At 45.9% G+C, this 15907-nt stretch overlaps 1 protein-coding gene across 1 annotated transcript in view; it reads left to right on the forward strand.

Moving 5' to 3' along the window:
- GARNL3 (GTPase activating Rap/RanGAP domain like 3) overlaps positions 1 to 15907 on the forward strand; it is a 148048-nt gene that overhangs the window by 101200 nt on the left and 30941 nt on the right. The window contains exons 13-18 of the mRNA XM_046643693.1: positions 4201 to 4309; positions 6128 to 6173; positions 7014 to 7120; positions 10577 to 10692; positions 12568 to 12672; positions 13738 to 13812. Coding sequence (XP_046499649.1) covers positions 4201 to 4309; positions 6128 to 6173; positions 7014 to 7120; positions 10577 to 10692; positions 12568 to 12672; positions 13738 to 13812 — 558 coding nt within the window. The remainder of the gene's footprint in view (positions 1 to 4200; positions 4310 to 6127; positions 6174 to 7013; positions 7121 to 10576; positions 10693 to 12567; positions 12673 to 13737; positions 13813 to 15907) is intronic.

The raw sequence follows: 15907 nt of genomic DNA on the forward strand, positions 1-15907 counted from the left end.
TAGTCTCCCAGCACTGCAGACCCGACAGCAGCATCTGGTACCGGATGAAAGCATGAGCTCTGTGATCAGCCAGGTCTGGGCCAAATCCCAGCTCTGCCGTGTAGCTAGCTCTGTGCTCTTGGGCACACTGTGTCCGTTGCCATGCCCCAGGGCTCGGTTCTCGGTCCTCTTCTCTTTCTACACTCATTCACTCCCTTGATGATCTCATCCAGTCTTGTGGCTTTAAATAGCTTTTATATGCCAGTGACACCCAAATTTACGTCTCCAGCCAGACCTTTCTCCGGAACTCCAGACTCAGGTGTGCAACCTTCTCAACTCCTCCACTCGGCTAGACGTCTCAAACCTGCTATGTCCCAAACTAAACTCTGACTCTCTTCCAAACCTGTTCCTCCTGTACTCTTTCTTATCCCAGTTGATGGCTATTCTGTTCTTCTAGTTTCTAGGGCAAAATAACCTGGGAGTCATTCTCAACTCCTCTCTCTTTGTCTTATCCCATTTTCAATTTGTCAGGAAATCCTCTTGGCTCTACCTCCAAATTATATCTAAAATCTGACCACTTCTCACACTTCTGTTACTACCCTGCTCCGAGCCACCGTCATCGCCTGTTGGATGACTGCAGTAGCTTCCTCTCTGGCCTCCCTGCTTTCACTCTGTCCCCTGATGCTGTTTCTCAATCCATCAGCCACAGTGACTCTTTAAAACACAAGTCAGATCATGTTGCTTCTCTTCGCAAACCGTCCAGGCTCCCACTTCACTCAGAGTCAAAGCCGGAATCCTTACAATGGCCTGCAAGGCCCGGCGGGACCTCTAGTCCTCCTCTCATCTCATCGCCCGCTGCTCTTCTGCTTACTCCCTTCCAGTCACATTGGCTTCCTCTCCTGCTCCTTAGAGTCACCAGATAGTGTCCAACTTCACAGCCTCTGTGTTGCCCTTCCTTCTGCCTAGAACTCTCTTCCACCAGATCCCCACTGGCTGACTGGCTCGCCTCCTTCAGATCGACTTCTTGGAAACTGTGAAACTGACCCTGATGGCTCTATCTGAAGCATCCGCCCCCCACCACCAGTGCCCCCAGCCCCCTGACGCTGTTCTCTTCTTTCCACGGCCCTTACACCTCCTAACAAGTAGTCGTACTGTTGTATTATGCTTCCTGTGTAATTTGTGTGCCCCCTGCCAGCGTAAACCCCAAGAGGCAGGGATTTTTGTCTGCTTTGTTCCTGGCACATGGTAGGAGCTCAGTAATTACTTTTTAAAAATATATAAAAGCTTTATTGAGGTACATACTATACAATTCACCCACTTAAGTATGTTCACAAGGTTATTCAGTTGTCACTACAATCCGTCTTAGAACATTTTATTCCCCCAAAGAGAAACCCCTCTCCCCTTAGCCGTCACTCCCCACTCCACCCCTGCCCAGCCCCTGGTAGCTACTAATCTACTTTCTGTGTGTATGGATTTGCCTATTTGGACACTTCACGTCAATGAAATTTTACAGTATGTGGGCTTTTGTAACTAGCTTCTTGCACTTAGCGTGTTTTCAGGTTCACCCATGTTGTAGCCTGTGACAGTATTTCATTCCTTTTTATTGCTGAATAATTTTCTATTGTATAGATATATACCACATTTTGTTTGTTCATTCATCAGTTTATGGATCAATAATTATTTATTTTATTGTGGGACAACATAGACAACATAAAATTTACCATTTTAATCACTTTTTTATTTTTATAGTTCTTTTTTTTTTTTGAGGAAAATTAGCCCTGAGCTAACATCTGCTAAATTACTCCTCTCTTTTGCCAAGGAAGACTGGCCCTGAGCTAACATCCATGCCCATCTTCCTCTCCTTTATATGTGGGACGCCTACCTCAGCATGGCTTGACGAGCGGTGCCATGTCCGCACCCGGGATCCGAACTGGCCAACCCAGGCTGCTGAAGCGGAACCGGTGCGCCACTGGGCCGGCCCCTTGATCACTTTTAAGTATACAGTTCAGTGGCATTACGTACTTTGGCGCTGTTGTGCAACCATCACCGCCCTCCATCTCTAGACGTTTTGTCTTCCCACACTGAAACTCTGTGCCTCTTAGACAGTAATTCCACCGTTCTCCCTCCCTCAGCCCTTGGCAACTACCGTTCTGCTTTCTGTTCCTGTGAATTTGACTAGATACTTCGTATAAGTGGAGTCATACAACGTTTGCCCTTTGGTGTCTAGCTTGTTTCCCTTAGCACAATGTCCTCGAGGTTCATTAATGTTGCAGTGTGTCAGAATTTTCTTCCTCTTTAAGGCTAAGTGGTATTGCATGGCGTGTTTCTACCACATTTTGTTTATCCATTCACCCGTTGGTGGACATCTGGGTTGTTTCCACCTTTTGACTATTGTGAATAATGCTGCTATGAACATTGGTGTACAAATATCTTCTTGAGTCCCTGTTTTGAATTCTTTGGGGTATATACCCACATATGGAATTGTTGGATCAGATGGTAATTCTATGTTTATTTTTTGAGGAGCCTCCAGACCATTTTCCACGACAGCTGCACCACTTTACGCCCTCCCCAGCAATGCACGCGGAGTCCGATTTCTCCAGATCCCCAACAACACTTGTTATTCTCTATTTGTTTTTTTGTGATGGATATCCTGATGAGTGTGAGGTGGGATCTCATTGTGATTTGGATTTGCATTTCCCTAATGGTTAGTGGTACTGAGCATCTTTTCCTGTACTTATTGGCCATTTGTATACCTTCTTTGGAGAAATGTCTATTCAAGTCCTGTGCCCATTGTTTAATGGAGTTATTTGGTTTTTTGTTGTTGAGTTGTAGGAGTTCTTTATGTATTCTGGGTATGACCCCTTATCAGATATATGATTTTCAAATATTTTCTCCCATTCTGCTGGTTACCTTTTCACTCTGTTGATAGTGTCTTCTGATGCACGAAAGTTTAAAATTTTGATGTAGTCCAGTTTATCTATTTTTTCTTTTGTTGGCTATGCTATTAGTGTCATATTCAAGAAATCATTGCCAAAAATAATTTTTTTTTTTTTTTTTTTGGTGAGGAAGATTCACCCTGAGCTAACATCCATTGCCAATCTTCCTCTTTTTTTTGCTTGAGGAATAGTAGCCCTGAGCTCACATCTGTGCCAGTCTTCCTCTAGTTTGTATGTGGGATGCCTCCACAGCATGGCTGATAAGTGGAGTAGGTCCACGCCTGGGATCCGAACCTGTGAACCCTGGGCCACCAAAGCAGAACATGTGGAACTTTAACCACTTGGCCATGAGGCCAGCCCCAATAATTACTTTTTTAACTGAATTGAATTGAAATTATTAGAACCTCTCTAAACCTTGGTCTCCTCATTTGAAAAATGGAAAAAATATCTCATATGAAACAGACAGGGATCCTGTTCCCCAGGAGCTCACAGTGTGGAATAGGGGACACACAGGGATCCATGGAGAACAGGGACTCCTTCTATTTGGCTGATTAAGCTAAGGTCTGTGACAGGGGTTGGCAAACTATGGCCCATTGGCCAAAGCCAACATGCTGCCTGTTTTGTTAAATAAGTGTTATTGGCACACAGCCACGCCGCCCCACGTATGTGTTGTCTGTAGCTGCTTCTGCACCGCAATGGCAGAGCTGCATGGTTGCAAAGAGACAACATGGTCCACAGAGTTGAACATATTTAATGTATGGCCGTTTACGGAAAAAAATTTGCTGACCACAGGTCTAGGAGATAGTTTTAGAAAGGTCAACTGGGGTCAGACTAGGTAGGGCCATTGTTCTCACCAAATATATGCTTCAGAACTAGCTACGGCATTCATAAAAATAGACGCTTGAGTACCATCCCCAGGGAATGCTGATGCGATGCCTCTTGTTTGGGGACCTTTAATGCCAGCCTAAGGAGATGATGAGAGAAGGTGAACGCGATCAGAGCAGAAAATGGGAGAGAATGAGGCCAGGAGGCTAGCTAGGAGGCTTCCATGGAAGGATGGACAAGAGGGATTGCAGGCCTGATTTGGGGAGGAGCGGAGCAGGTGGAGAGGAGAGCCGGGAGACTGGGGGCTGCTAAAACATGGGAGGCAAAAAGCCAAAGATGGCTGAAGTTCAGGGCCCCTGGTCGTGATTGTGGATTGTCGTATTGTGTTCTGTTTTTTAACTCTGTGCAGCTGCCATGTTTGAGTGACCTTCTCAGTGATGTCATTTATGCTTACATCCAGGTGGAAAGGAAGCGCCACATTGGAAATGATATTGTCACCATTGTGTTCCAGGAAGGAGAGGAACCTTCTCCTGCCTTCAAGCCTTCCATGATCCGCTCGCATTTTACACGTATCCTGGGCCTTCGGGAACGCTCCCGTTTAGCGAGCTGTTGTTCAGCCTCACTGGACCTAAAGTGACCCTCAGACCAATGCTGTGCTTGACTTCTTTCACACTGTTAAATTCCTAGACCCACCATTTTGGGTTTTTTCCTCAGCATTGTATTTTTCCCTTTCTCTCTCCATCCCTTGGAGTAATGGATGGATTAATTCTCAGAGAATTCTGAACTTGTGAAATAGCTTCCCCTCCCTCAGATAGTCTATGAAATGAGGGAAACTTCCTACCATCCATCAATAATAAATGAACTAGAAGAATTATAGGTAGGGTATCTTCTGAGAAATTTACTTTAGGTATAAAAACTTGCAAGTTAAGATAAAAAGCCAAAATGATTTTTCTCTGTTAATTCTGAGCCTTAGTAACAGCTGCTGCACTGCTATCTCTTGGAATGTGAGAAATGATGGAATTAGCCATATTTCCATTTGCTTCCCCTCCGCTCCTTCTAATCCTTGTTTAGCGCACACGGCTGGCAGGGTCCCGCTGAGGTTCTCAGTAATGTCCAAGCTCAGCTCACTCAGACAGGCATGGACCTGACATGACCAGCCCAACAGATACCCGGTCGTGGCCCTGTTGCTCTGGGTCAGAGGCCACAACAGTGAGACCCAAAGGTGGTGGCTCTACAAGTTGTACATAATAAGTACAAGGCAACTAATATGCGTTTCCAGAATAAATTCTGGTCATTATTCATGTTCCCTAGAGACTCTAGTAAAAATGTCGGGAGACAGACCATCATAACTCGTTGCATCTGAAAATAGGGTGCTCTGTATTTGACTTATTCATTGTAACCTAACAATATAGTGTGTAAATCTTTAAAAGTTGAAAATTGTCAGAATTCTTCTATGAGGGTAGGGGAGAAAACAGATACGCACCTACACTTTATAGTAATTTTTTTGTTCTCCTCCCTGCTTGCTAAGTGGTATCGTCCTGTGTTCCCTGGGATTTAGGACTAATAATTCCCCCTTCCTGCAGTGGTTCTTGTAGAACAGAAACTTCTCCAGGTGCAGTGCAGGAGGCGGGGAGGAGGTGACCCTTGAGGTGACTGAGAAGTAGTCATTATTATTAAAATTTCCTTTTGTGATACATTTCAGATTTGAGGGTTGGCACATTTGTTTCTGGAAATGGATGAGCATAGTTAATGCGGTTTCCTTCCACTGAGTCTAGGAATGGAAACACTTTGAGGGGTTGATGACTCGTTAGCCCTGGCTAAGGAAAGCTGGGGGTGGGAGACGGTGGGGGAGGAGGAGGAGGAGCAGAAAGAAAGAAAAGTAGGATGGAAGTGTGGTACTGGTCTAACAGCAAAGTAGATTCTGCTGGGAGGCTGCCACCAGCTACGTTGGTTTGTTTTGTCTACCGAAGCCGGAAGGAGAGAAGGGGAAGTGGAAACATCTAAATTGCTTTTCTTTCCAAAATGTGTGAGATGAAATATATGGCTAATTTCATATCGGGATCTTGCTTGTATTTCCAGGCAATAAGAAAATTGCTCTTTTTGCTTTGTTTCCTGCTTAGATGTTTAATAGCTTTATTTATATTGCTTTTCTGAGAGATTTGAAGATTTAGCCCTTCCCCAAAGGATGAGCAGACAGAAGATGAACCTGTGTCTTCCTGGGCTGTCTCTTTTAAAGAAAGTCAAATTTCTATCTCGACCTAAGAGTGATGGGTGCCCTGACCACAGAAGCGCGGGTCTAGATGATTCTGTACAAGGGATTTCCAAAGCACGAGCCGTTGACCGTGAGCATCCGGGCAGTTGATTAGCTTCCTTAACCATCCCCACAGATATTTTTGCCTTAGTGAGGTATGATCAACAAAATGACAATTACAGGTAGGTGATCACTTTCTCTCCATCGCTTGTTCTATTTCTCATGTCTGCTTGTTAATTTGGCATTGATTTTATGAGACTCTCGATATACATATTTCTTGATTGATTTCAAAGGAGTGTCTCACCTTGTAGAACTTTGTCCAAAGCCAACATCTCTTTAGGAAGGACTTGTTCCATATAGTTTTGCTCTGTGCAGTAGACCCAAGGGTCAGGATTGGTTTGGAATTTTATGGTACTTTACAATGGGAACAAATTTGGTGTGTTTCCTCTTGACCCGAGTACCCCCTTTCCTAGGCCACGTCACTGCCTGTTTATCCTTCTGTTCTCAAAAATCAATATGTTAAAAGGTATTATATGTGAGAAGAGCATGAACTTTGAGCCAAATAGATTTGGATTGGGATCCTAGCTCTGTCACTTATTAACTTTGAGGCTTTGAAAAAATTGTTTCTCTTCTCGGAGCCTCAGGCCTCGTCTGTAGAATAAAGGTGTTGATGTTACTGTGGCAGGTTTGGTGAGAATCAGTCGATGCTCTTTCTTAAAATACCACGTACACTGCTGGTATGCAGTGGTGCTCAATGGTGGCCTTTGCTGTTATTCCTGGGGTCCCTGACCTTGCCCGTGGCCTGGTGGGTTGGACCACAAAGGATTCGGGAAGACTTGGCCTCTGTCCTCCAGGACACAGGGAGAGCTGCCTGCTGGCTGAGGCTCTGGGAGCCCAGAGAAGGCACTCCCATGGAATGAATACTCCTAACATATCACAGACGCAATGGGCCAAATTTAAGGTCCAAATATTGGTCATCTTTGAAGAAAAAACCAAGTAATTCTGAAATGTTTTCTACATAGGCTGAAAATATTTTCAGAAGAAAGCGTACCACTCTTTGGCCCACCCTTACCATCCCCCCCGGTGTTTACAGACCACCAGGAATTCAGGGACTTTTTGCTAGTGAAATGTAAGTTTCTATTTTGAAATGTTTTTGCAACGTGTTCTACATCTAACTACATTGCTTCGAATTCTCCCGGGATGCTGTATAAGAAAATACCATTGTTTAAGCATTCTGTGTTCTGTTAATTCTTCACCTGAAATGTGTTTAGTTTTCTGGCAGTGGTGTGTAGGTTGTCTCCTGTCCTCATCTATACCTGCTGTGCTACCCACTGCCGTGAAGTTTATCCACACTCACCCATGCACAATCCCAGAGGGCCTCAAATTTACCTTTCGGCCCAGGGTTCCGATATGACCATTTCTGAGTCTCTGCTTATGTGCGTATCTTTGTCTTTGTCAGAGAGTGGGATGTATGTAGGGCAAAGAGTGGTTATAGATACGTACTTGGGAATAGGAGAGTTGTTAGGTCTCTGTGTGTGTGTGAGAGAGAGACAGACAGACAGACAGAGACAGAGAGACAGAAAATATGAAGATGACGTGAGTAGAACCTGACTGCCCTGGGCTTCACTAGCTGGTGAGTGTACATTTAGCTCCACTGGTAATACCTGAATACCTGACTCTGAGCCTGCATCTTCTGAACCACAAGAGCTCTGCCGCACCCCCACCTGCAGTATCCTGTGGTTGTTATGGCCGGAAGTCCAGCCTGCAAGCCCTGGGGTGCTGGCAGTGCCGCTCATTCTGTGCCCTCTGTGACGATGCTGCCTTCTCTCCTTCCAGGCACTCTGGACACTGCAGCTGCTTTGCTGGCTGCCTCCCCATCCCCCCTGCACCACACATGCATGCACGTGTGCACGAGCACACACACACACACACACACACACACGGAGTCTTTGCCTAATGCTGTCACTGTCTCTGTGTGGTTTTGGAGCATTTGGAAATGCTCCTCTCCTCTCTAGAATCCATCTTGGTCACCTGGCCCCGAGGTAGCACTGATTGAGCCTCACAAAGTCCTTCAGGAGCAACTGCTCCCTCAGCTTCCGGTCTTAACCTCACTGCCATGATGGCCAAAACCAATCCCTCAGGCCAAGGCGAGGGACAGGAGCATGTTATCCCCCCTTTGTCTTCTTTCCCCAGTCTCTCCTTCACAGCCCTGATCATGCATCCTCCGTCAGCATCCACACAACAGTTCCCCTGTCCATCTGCCCATGCAGGTGACACTTGAAGAGATGAGTGTCACTTAATTCCAGGGACCGAAGCTCCCCAGTCCCAGCCACAGCACTTGATAACCTCTGTCCCCTCTGTAAAACCCCTCCAGTCCCTTGTAAAGGTCTCCGCCTGCTTCCAGAACTGCCTTCTGGAGAATGGAGAAATGAACAGCGCCTGTGCTGGGGCTCCCTCTGCTTCCTGGCTGGGCCGCCTGGCTTTGTTATCTCACACGTTTAACCTACGCCAGGGTCCTGGGTAATGTCTCACCCTGACATTAGAAGCAGCAAACGTTGCAAATCTCTTGCATAAGATGCTGATTCATCTCCTTTTCAATATCCACATACCTTATTTCAAATGCTATAGCAGGGGTCACAAACTCACTCGCCTGGAGAGATGGGTGGGGAATATGGAGGAGTGAAGTGGGCCAGCGTGGCACAGTAAGGAGGGCTAGGAAAGCAAACGTTCTCCTCCAGCCAGTTGATGCCATTCGGGAGCATGAGCCCAGTGTTGCCCTTTATTCTGAGTTTTCGAAACAAGCCAGAAATCTGAGATTCTATATGAAATTGCCTGAGTCTTAAAACAGTGGGATCGATGCGTTTCAAGTCCAGAGGATCAGGCAGAGAGCAAGAAATAAACCAGAAACAAGGAGTGAGCAGCAGAGAGTAGGTTTAGCAGCTAGAAGCTGAAATGGTCTTGTACCTGGGCCCAGGAGGTAAGCACTCTTTGTGGAAGACCTGTCGCAGAGAAGGAACCGCTGTGGGCATGTGGTCCTTTAGGCACAGATTGGTTAGTGATGGCCTAGCAACACTAAGGACCCAGCTTGTTAATGGAATCTGTTGACGTAAATGGAACCAGCCAACACAATGACCGTCTTCAGCCCCCTCAGAGGCTTTGGATGAAATGAAATGAAGGGTTCAGTTGATTTATAGTGGAAGATTTGAAAGGGAGATATAATGGAAGAATATGGAGCTGGTTATGAAGAGGCTGTATGGACGTAATGGAGTGTGGAGCCAGGAGGCACCAGGAGGGGCTGATGGACTGGAGAAAGGGGATAAGCCCAGGGATCAGAGGCTCTTTGAATTCCACAGTAGAGTTAGTAGGACAGAGAAAGTAGGCCAGGTAGAAAACTCTGAGATAACAGCAAATGGCATTTCAAGAAAAATCTGGACTTTTTCCACTTATTCAGCTAAAACAAGTCATTTTAAATGGATTTTTCTGGAGTACTAAGGACAAAAAAATCCTCAAACAAAAAATTCCCAGTCACAGAATTAAAGAAAATGGTATACACGCATAGTTTAAAAGATTCCTTAAGAGGTGTCTTGCCACAAACAAGCCCAACTTGCCCCCAGCACACAGATCCTACCTAGGAAATGCCTGTCCCCAAGAAGGTCATTTTTCTGTATATGAACACTGCCCTTCCTTTGTCCCTCTGTAAGAGAAAAATATTAGTTGATATTTATTCAGTTCGATATGCCCAGCACTTTGCTAACCCTTTATACTTATTATCTCATTTAAATTCTACAGCAACCCTAAGGAAATCTGATTATATCCATTTTTCAGGGTAGAAAACTGAGGCTTCAAGAAGCTAAGCAATTTGCTTAAGAATGTACAGATAGCAGCACAGCTGGGATTCAAACCTGTCGCCGTCTTGACTTCAAGCTCCTAACGTCTATTGCATACTTTCTGCTCTGTGCTGTAATGTGTAACCAGACATCCCACTTTATTGACTCTTAGTGTCTGTGGTCCACTTAACTGCCAGCATTTTTTTCCAGAAGAAACTTCCATTAGGCTAATAATCCTAGTTCTCTGCTTAGGCAATTCTTATTTTCCTAACAAAATGCAGCAAATATATATTTAATCCCATTGCATAGCATCCTAGTGGTTTGATCCATGTGTTGGATGGGTGGGTGGATAGGTGGGTAGGTGGGTGGAGGAATGGATGGGTGGGTGGATGAGTAGGATAGATGGGCAGATGGATGGATGGATAGATGGATGGATAAGATGAGTAGAATGGGTAAAATGGTGGATGGGGGCAGGTTGGACGTGTACTAATGAGGTCTTCAGGTAATTAGATGTACCCTCTGCTTAGGAAGCTTGTAGTCCAAAAGGACAGGTAAGATAGACATACCTATGGACTGTGTGGGTTTGTATAGAGAAATGGAGAGTTTTTAACACTCTTCCATGAAGGAAGGGTAATACCGATGGTAATACCAGTGTCGGGAAAGTGGGTGGTGGTCACAGTGAGGAGTTTCCTTGAGAAGGACATTCTTCAATAGCATGTTAATATTTGTAATTCACTTTATATCTTGATTTGTTTTAGTAATTAATGGTGAAAAAGCCACTTTGGAAACCCCGACATTTGCCCAGAAACGTCGACGTACTCTGGATATGTTGATTCGATCTTTATACCAGGATTTGATGCCAGATTTACATAAGGTAAGCTTGGGTCCGTGGTCCTCTTTCTTTCTCATGGGGTCTGAGTTGAGAACACAGGTCCTGGCAGTGAGTCCTGATCAGAAAAGCAGAGGAGTCACCTTGATCCTTGCTGTCAAGACTGGACTGTGGCCACATAGGGGCTGATGTTCTCTCACTGTTAGCATAAGAAGGAGGGGTGTTGAATGTCCATGTGCAGGAATGTGATTTTCATAAAGCCAGGGCCTGAGGAAGTCAAGGTGCAGGCTGGGGGTATAAGTGTCCGTCAGCAATCTCTGGAGCGTTGGAGAGTGCTTTTTGGGGGTGGCTGTCCTTGGGTCCTTGGTGGTACTACTCCACATTACCACGCCATAGAGCTGATGGACAGGCTCGATGTGGGGGTTGTGGAGAAAGACTGCGTGCTTTTTAAGGTTTTCTGGAGACTCACTGGCCAGGCCCATATTCAGGCACTGAAACAAGTACTTACATTTACTGAAAATCCACTCCGTGCCAGCCTCTGCCTAGGCCTGGAGTACATCCACACTGATGAGACCCAGCACCTCCCTGGAGGAACCAGCGCCTCAAGGGCACCCATGCTTTTGGAGGCCTCCAGATTCAGTGTGAGATCACCCGATGTCAGGGACTCGTTAATGTGGAGTAAAATCATTGTTAAGAAGCATTTTCCGCATTTAACAAGGAAGCACAGAACACGTGAGGAGATCCCCTGGAATCCGTGCATTCATAAGCTCCAGGGGAAAGAGTTGCTGATGATGTGTGTGAATAAATGTAGCATCAGCTTTCAGGTGCTTGCCCAGGGGACGTGAAGAATGAAAATGAGCTAACGCTCGTGTAGTCCTTTCCGTTCGGCACAGTGACCAGCACCATTTTGTAGGCACCCCTTGACTGCTGGCTGGTCAGTATGCCCTAACTACTCACAGGGACTGGGCCAGACTAAGCCCAGGGCCCTAAAGAGCAAGCCATAATCGATAATCTGTCAATTCCTTTTTTTCCTCTAAGGTCAAGGAAGGGTACAGAGAGCATGCCAAGATGAGTACGTGATGTCCTTCAGGTCTTAGATGGAGCATCGCTGCCTTAGGCAGGCCTTCCCCAACCCCTAGATGAAGCACGGTCCCCCTGTTAAATGCTCTCAGATACTTCACCTACTTCCGCTTCACAGAAATTATCCCATGTGCCAATCACGTGATCAGTTACTTAGTCTGTTTCTCCTGTTAGACTCTGGACTCCACGAGGACAGACACTGTGTATATCACATGCCCAAATCTGGCAGAGTATTAGGCGCTCAGTCAATACTTGCTGACTGAGTGCACCCAATTCTCTGAGTGTGGTCTGGAAGAGAACTAACATTCACTGAGTATGTGCCCAAGCACTGTGCTAAGTACCATGCATGCGTTACCTCACTCAGTCCTCATAACACACCTGGGAGACAGGTATTAGTCACACAAAGACACTGAGACTCAGAAATTAACTAACTTGCCCAGAGTAACCCAGAGGGCCACCAAGCTGCGCAACTCCAAGGTATCATTCGCACAGAATTCAGTATGTTGTGTTCCAGGGGGCGCCACTCTATGACAGTGGCTTCCCTGGAGCTGGGCAACATGTTAGAAAGTTAGTAAGTAATGGAGCCGCTGGTCCGCTTGATTTCAAAGCCCATGCTGTCGGCCGTTATGCAGTACTGGCTCTCCACCTGCGGCTCTTTTATCCCTAGCAGCTAGCACAGACCCTGGCACATAACATGTGCTCCATAAATGCTTATCGAGTGAATGCATACTGAAGGCAGAAACAGGACCATCTGGACAAATAGGTTTGTGCCTTCGGAGAAGCCAAGGGATGAGACTTGACCACCATTTTTGGAATTTATAACTTGTTTTTCTTTTTTAGAACATGCTTAATAGACGATCTTTTAGTGATGTCTTACCAGAATCGCCCAAGTCAGCACGGAAGAAAGAGGAGGCCCGCCAGGCAGAGTTTGTTAGAATAGGGCAGGTGGGTTTTATTCTGGAACCTTTTTTGCATGACATGTAGTTGTGACTCCCGTCCAAACCAGACGGCCCACCTGCAAACAATGTTATGTTCATGTACTCCTTTAGAGCTCTGTAATTTCTCTTAGGATTGTTGTGGACACCACAAGTGGGATTTTTGATAACTATGTAAGTGTAAGTCTCTGCGGATGTGAGTGAGAGAAGAGCAGTCTTCAGAAGAAGCAGTGCTGCTGGCTGGAAGCAAGAGGCCACCCAGGGCCCAGGCTGGGCTCCCTCTCATCAAGGGAGCATGTACCACTTGCCTGCCTCCTGGGAATTTTCTGAAAAGTGGGGATCCAATTTGGGAAAATCGCCTTGAACTCCTTCCTGGCAGGAGTAAGCACCCAGTGTCCTCACAGAAGACCTGAATTTCCACCCTACTGCTTGGAAGCAGTCATCCCAATTAGGTGGCTCCCAGTCATCACCTTATTCCAGGAGGAGATCCCTCCCCCTTTGCCTCACTCCACGTCACATTAGTATTTCTCACTTCTGGGAGGTGACACAGCCTTCTGCCTTGATGCCATGTCACAACAGAGAGAAGGAGGCATGCCACCACCTGCAGATAAGGTCCTGACCCGGAAGTAGAGAGCTAAACAAGGTGATCAAGGACAGCTTAGAGGCAAAGATAACTTTTTCCCAGAACAGGTGCCCCCTCTCAGGGGCTCTTCACTGTTGGTCCTTAAAGATACCCCGACTATACTTTCAGAGATTCTGATTCATCAAGTTTGAGGAGGGACCTGGGAACTTTTTTCAGTGCTCGTGGTTTGGAAATCACTGTACTGTTATATTGATTCATTGAAATGACAGAAAGCATTTGGGCTAATTTGGGCTGAGACATCGTCATTAGGGCTTCACCATATCCAGCTAACTTCCTTCCTTGTCTTCAATGATAACGCGGTGTGCGAACCTGAAACTGGAGTCTGAAGTGACTCCTGTTTTAGTGAAAAATTTTTTTCAAATCATAATTGTTTCTCCTGTCGTTCTTTTACTGCCTGATAACAAACTTAAAAAGAAACCTCTGTTTTGTAAGGCGCTAAAACTGAAATCCATTGTGAGAGGGGATGCTCCGTCCAGCCTGGCAGCTTCAGGGATCTGTAAGAAAGAGGTGAGTTGATAATACTTTCAAGTTCAACTGTGAATGTCCGTTGTCCTCAATGAAGTTACTGCAGTTCTTGGAAGGAGGTTTGTAGGGCAAGAGGAAGAGGAGCTGGCCTACTGGAGTCCTCAAGGAAGCCGCAGGTAAGGTTGGGTAGGCGTTTAGTGGGAGCCTCCTTATTTCTATAGCATGCACGTGCCTTTGCATGCTTAAATGGAGCAGAGCTGCTGGACCAGGCCTGGTCAGGCAGACTGGGTGCAGCAATGCAACTCAAGCTTTGCGTGCCTGCAGACCGCCTGGACATCTTGGCCAAAAGCATGTTCTGATCCAGCAGCTCTGGGATGGGTCGAGATTCTGCATTTCCAACAAGCTCTCGTGTGGTGCCTGTACGGCTGACCACAGACACGGTCTATACAGCAAGGCTCTAGGGCAGTGTTTCTCAAGCTGTAGTGTGTATTAGAATCACCCGTGGAGTTTCTGACCCCATAGGTCTGGGGTAGGCCCTGAGGATTTGCATTTCTAACAAGTTCCTCCGTGACGCTGATGCTGTTGGTGCAGGGACCACAGCTGAGAAACCACGGCTTACTCCACAGTTCATGCAGCCAGCCAAAAAATTCTCTGGCGTGTGTGTCTACTTCTCATTTCCACTTCATGTGGAAAAAGAACTAGGTAGTAAACAAGAAGAGAAGAGGAAAAAAAAAACATGTTGCAATATGAACCTACTATTGCAGGATTTTTTATTATAAAGCAATATCCTGTGTATACTTAATTATGTCTAATGTTCAGAATTTGCTAAAATTAGTTAAATCGAATAAATTCAAAGTGCATCACTAGAGAAGTGTCCGTTATAAAAGCAAAGAAGTTACAAATAAATTTACTTTAGCAACAAAGGTATAGATGCTTCGTATCTGAATTGCAGAATCTACACACTTTAAAGTCTGGTTTCAGGAAAATCATGAGCTTAAAATACAGTTGATGCTAAAAACCACAACCAATTTAAGACCAGACCGATGGCCAAGCATCTTTTCCAAAGGTTGCAATAACTCCCACTGTCTGCTTGTTCGTGCACGTAGTCGAATTTGCAGTGTTGCCCACCACATTATAAATCCCATTCCATGTCCCAAATTTAGTAAACCTTATTAATAAGAAGCTCTTAGGCATACATAAAAATGAAACTGTGGAGCTGTAACCTGTTCACCAGTGAGCAAGAAAGGAAGAGCTTCTGTTTGTCGGCTCAGTTCCTGACCTGCCAGCGGACCGCAGGCCGTCCTTGGAGAAACGCTGCTCTAGAGCCTCACGGACTGCTGTGCACTTGGCTCTGCAGAGGCCGCAGTCCCACAGGCTGTCCCCAAGAGTGTTCTATTTCCAAAGAATGGGCTTTGTCAACCTCCTAGGCATCCATCATTTCATGAGCTGTGTTCATGCTCTTAAAGGAGCCAGCGAAGAGTCCTGTGTTCAGGCAGGAAGGCCTGAAAGACAACGTTCTCGCCCTGCAGAATCTGCGCTGAGCCCCTCATGTGGCAGAAGGGTGTCCAGTGCAAGGGCACACGCCATCAGTCCTCAGACATCAGAGTCCCTGGCCCCTTTGAGAACCCATGAAAGCAATGGACGCCCCTCCACACACTAGCCCATTAAAATGTACAAATGGCACATGTATACAACATTTTGAATGCAATTTCAGGGGTTGGACAGACCTCCGTAAGCCCTCCATGGGCCCTCTAGGGCCCTTAGATCTTCTGGGTTAAGAACCCCTGTTCTGCATAACTGTTCTAAACGTGTGTCCTCTGGTGGAGAACATTTTGTTATTAAGAGTTGGTTTTTCTGTCTTGGTGTTACCTAATCCTCTGATGTCTGTGTCTGTCCCCCAGTTGGCATTTATATTGACTTTGCTTTTTCGTGTCCCCCTGCTATAAGTCACAAACTCAGAATTTCCAGAAATCTTCTTGAGGAAATGCCATTCCAGTTAATGACCTGCGCTTCTGTAGCCCTTTCTCGGTTAATAAAATGTCTTCACATTCTTTGTGTGACCTTTTGAGAACAGTCCAAGCCTCACCTTATTAAGCACAATATTCCTTTGGAGGCTTCTAGGTTTCTTAAAGGGGGA

Source organism: Equus quagga, chromosome 1, assembly GCF_021613505.1.
Source record: "Equus quagga isolate Etosha38 chromosome 1, UCLA_HA_Equagga_1.0, whole genome shotgun sequence".
NCBI lineage: Eukaryota > Metazoa > Chordata > Mammalia > Perissodactyla > Equidae > Equus > Equus quagga.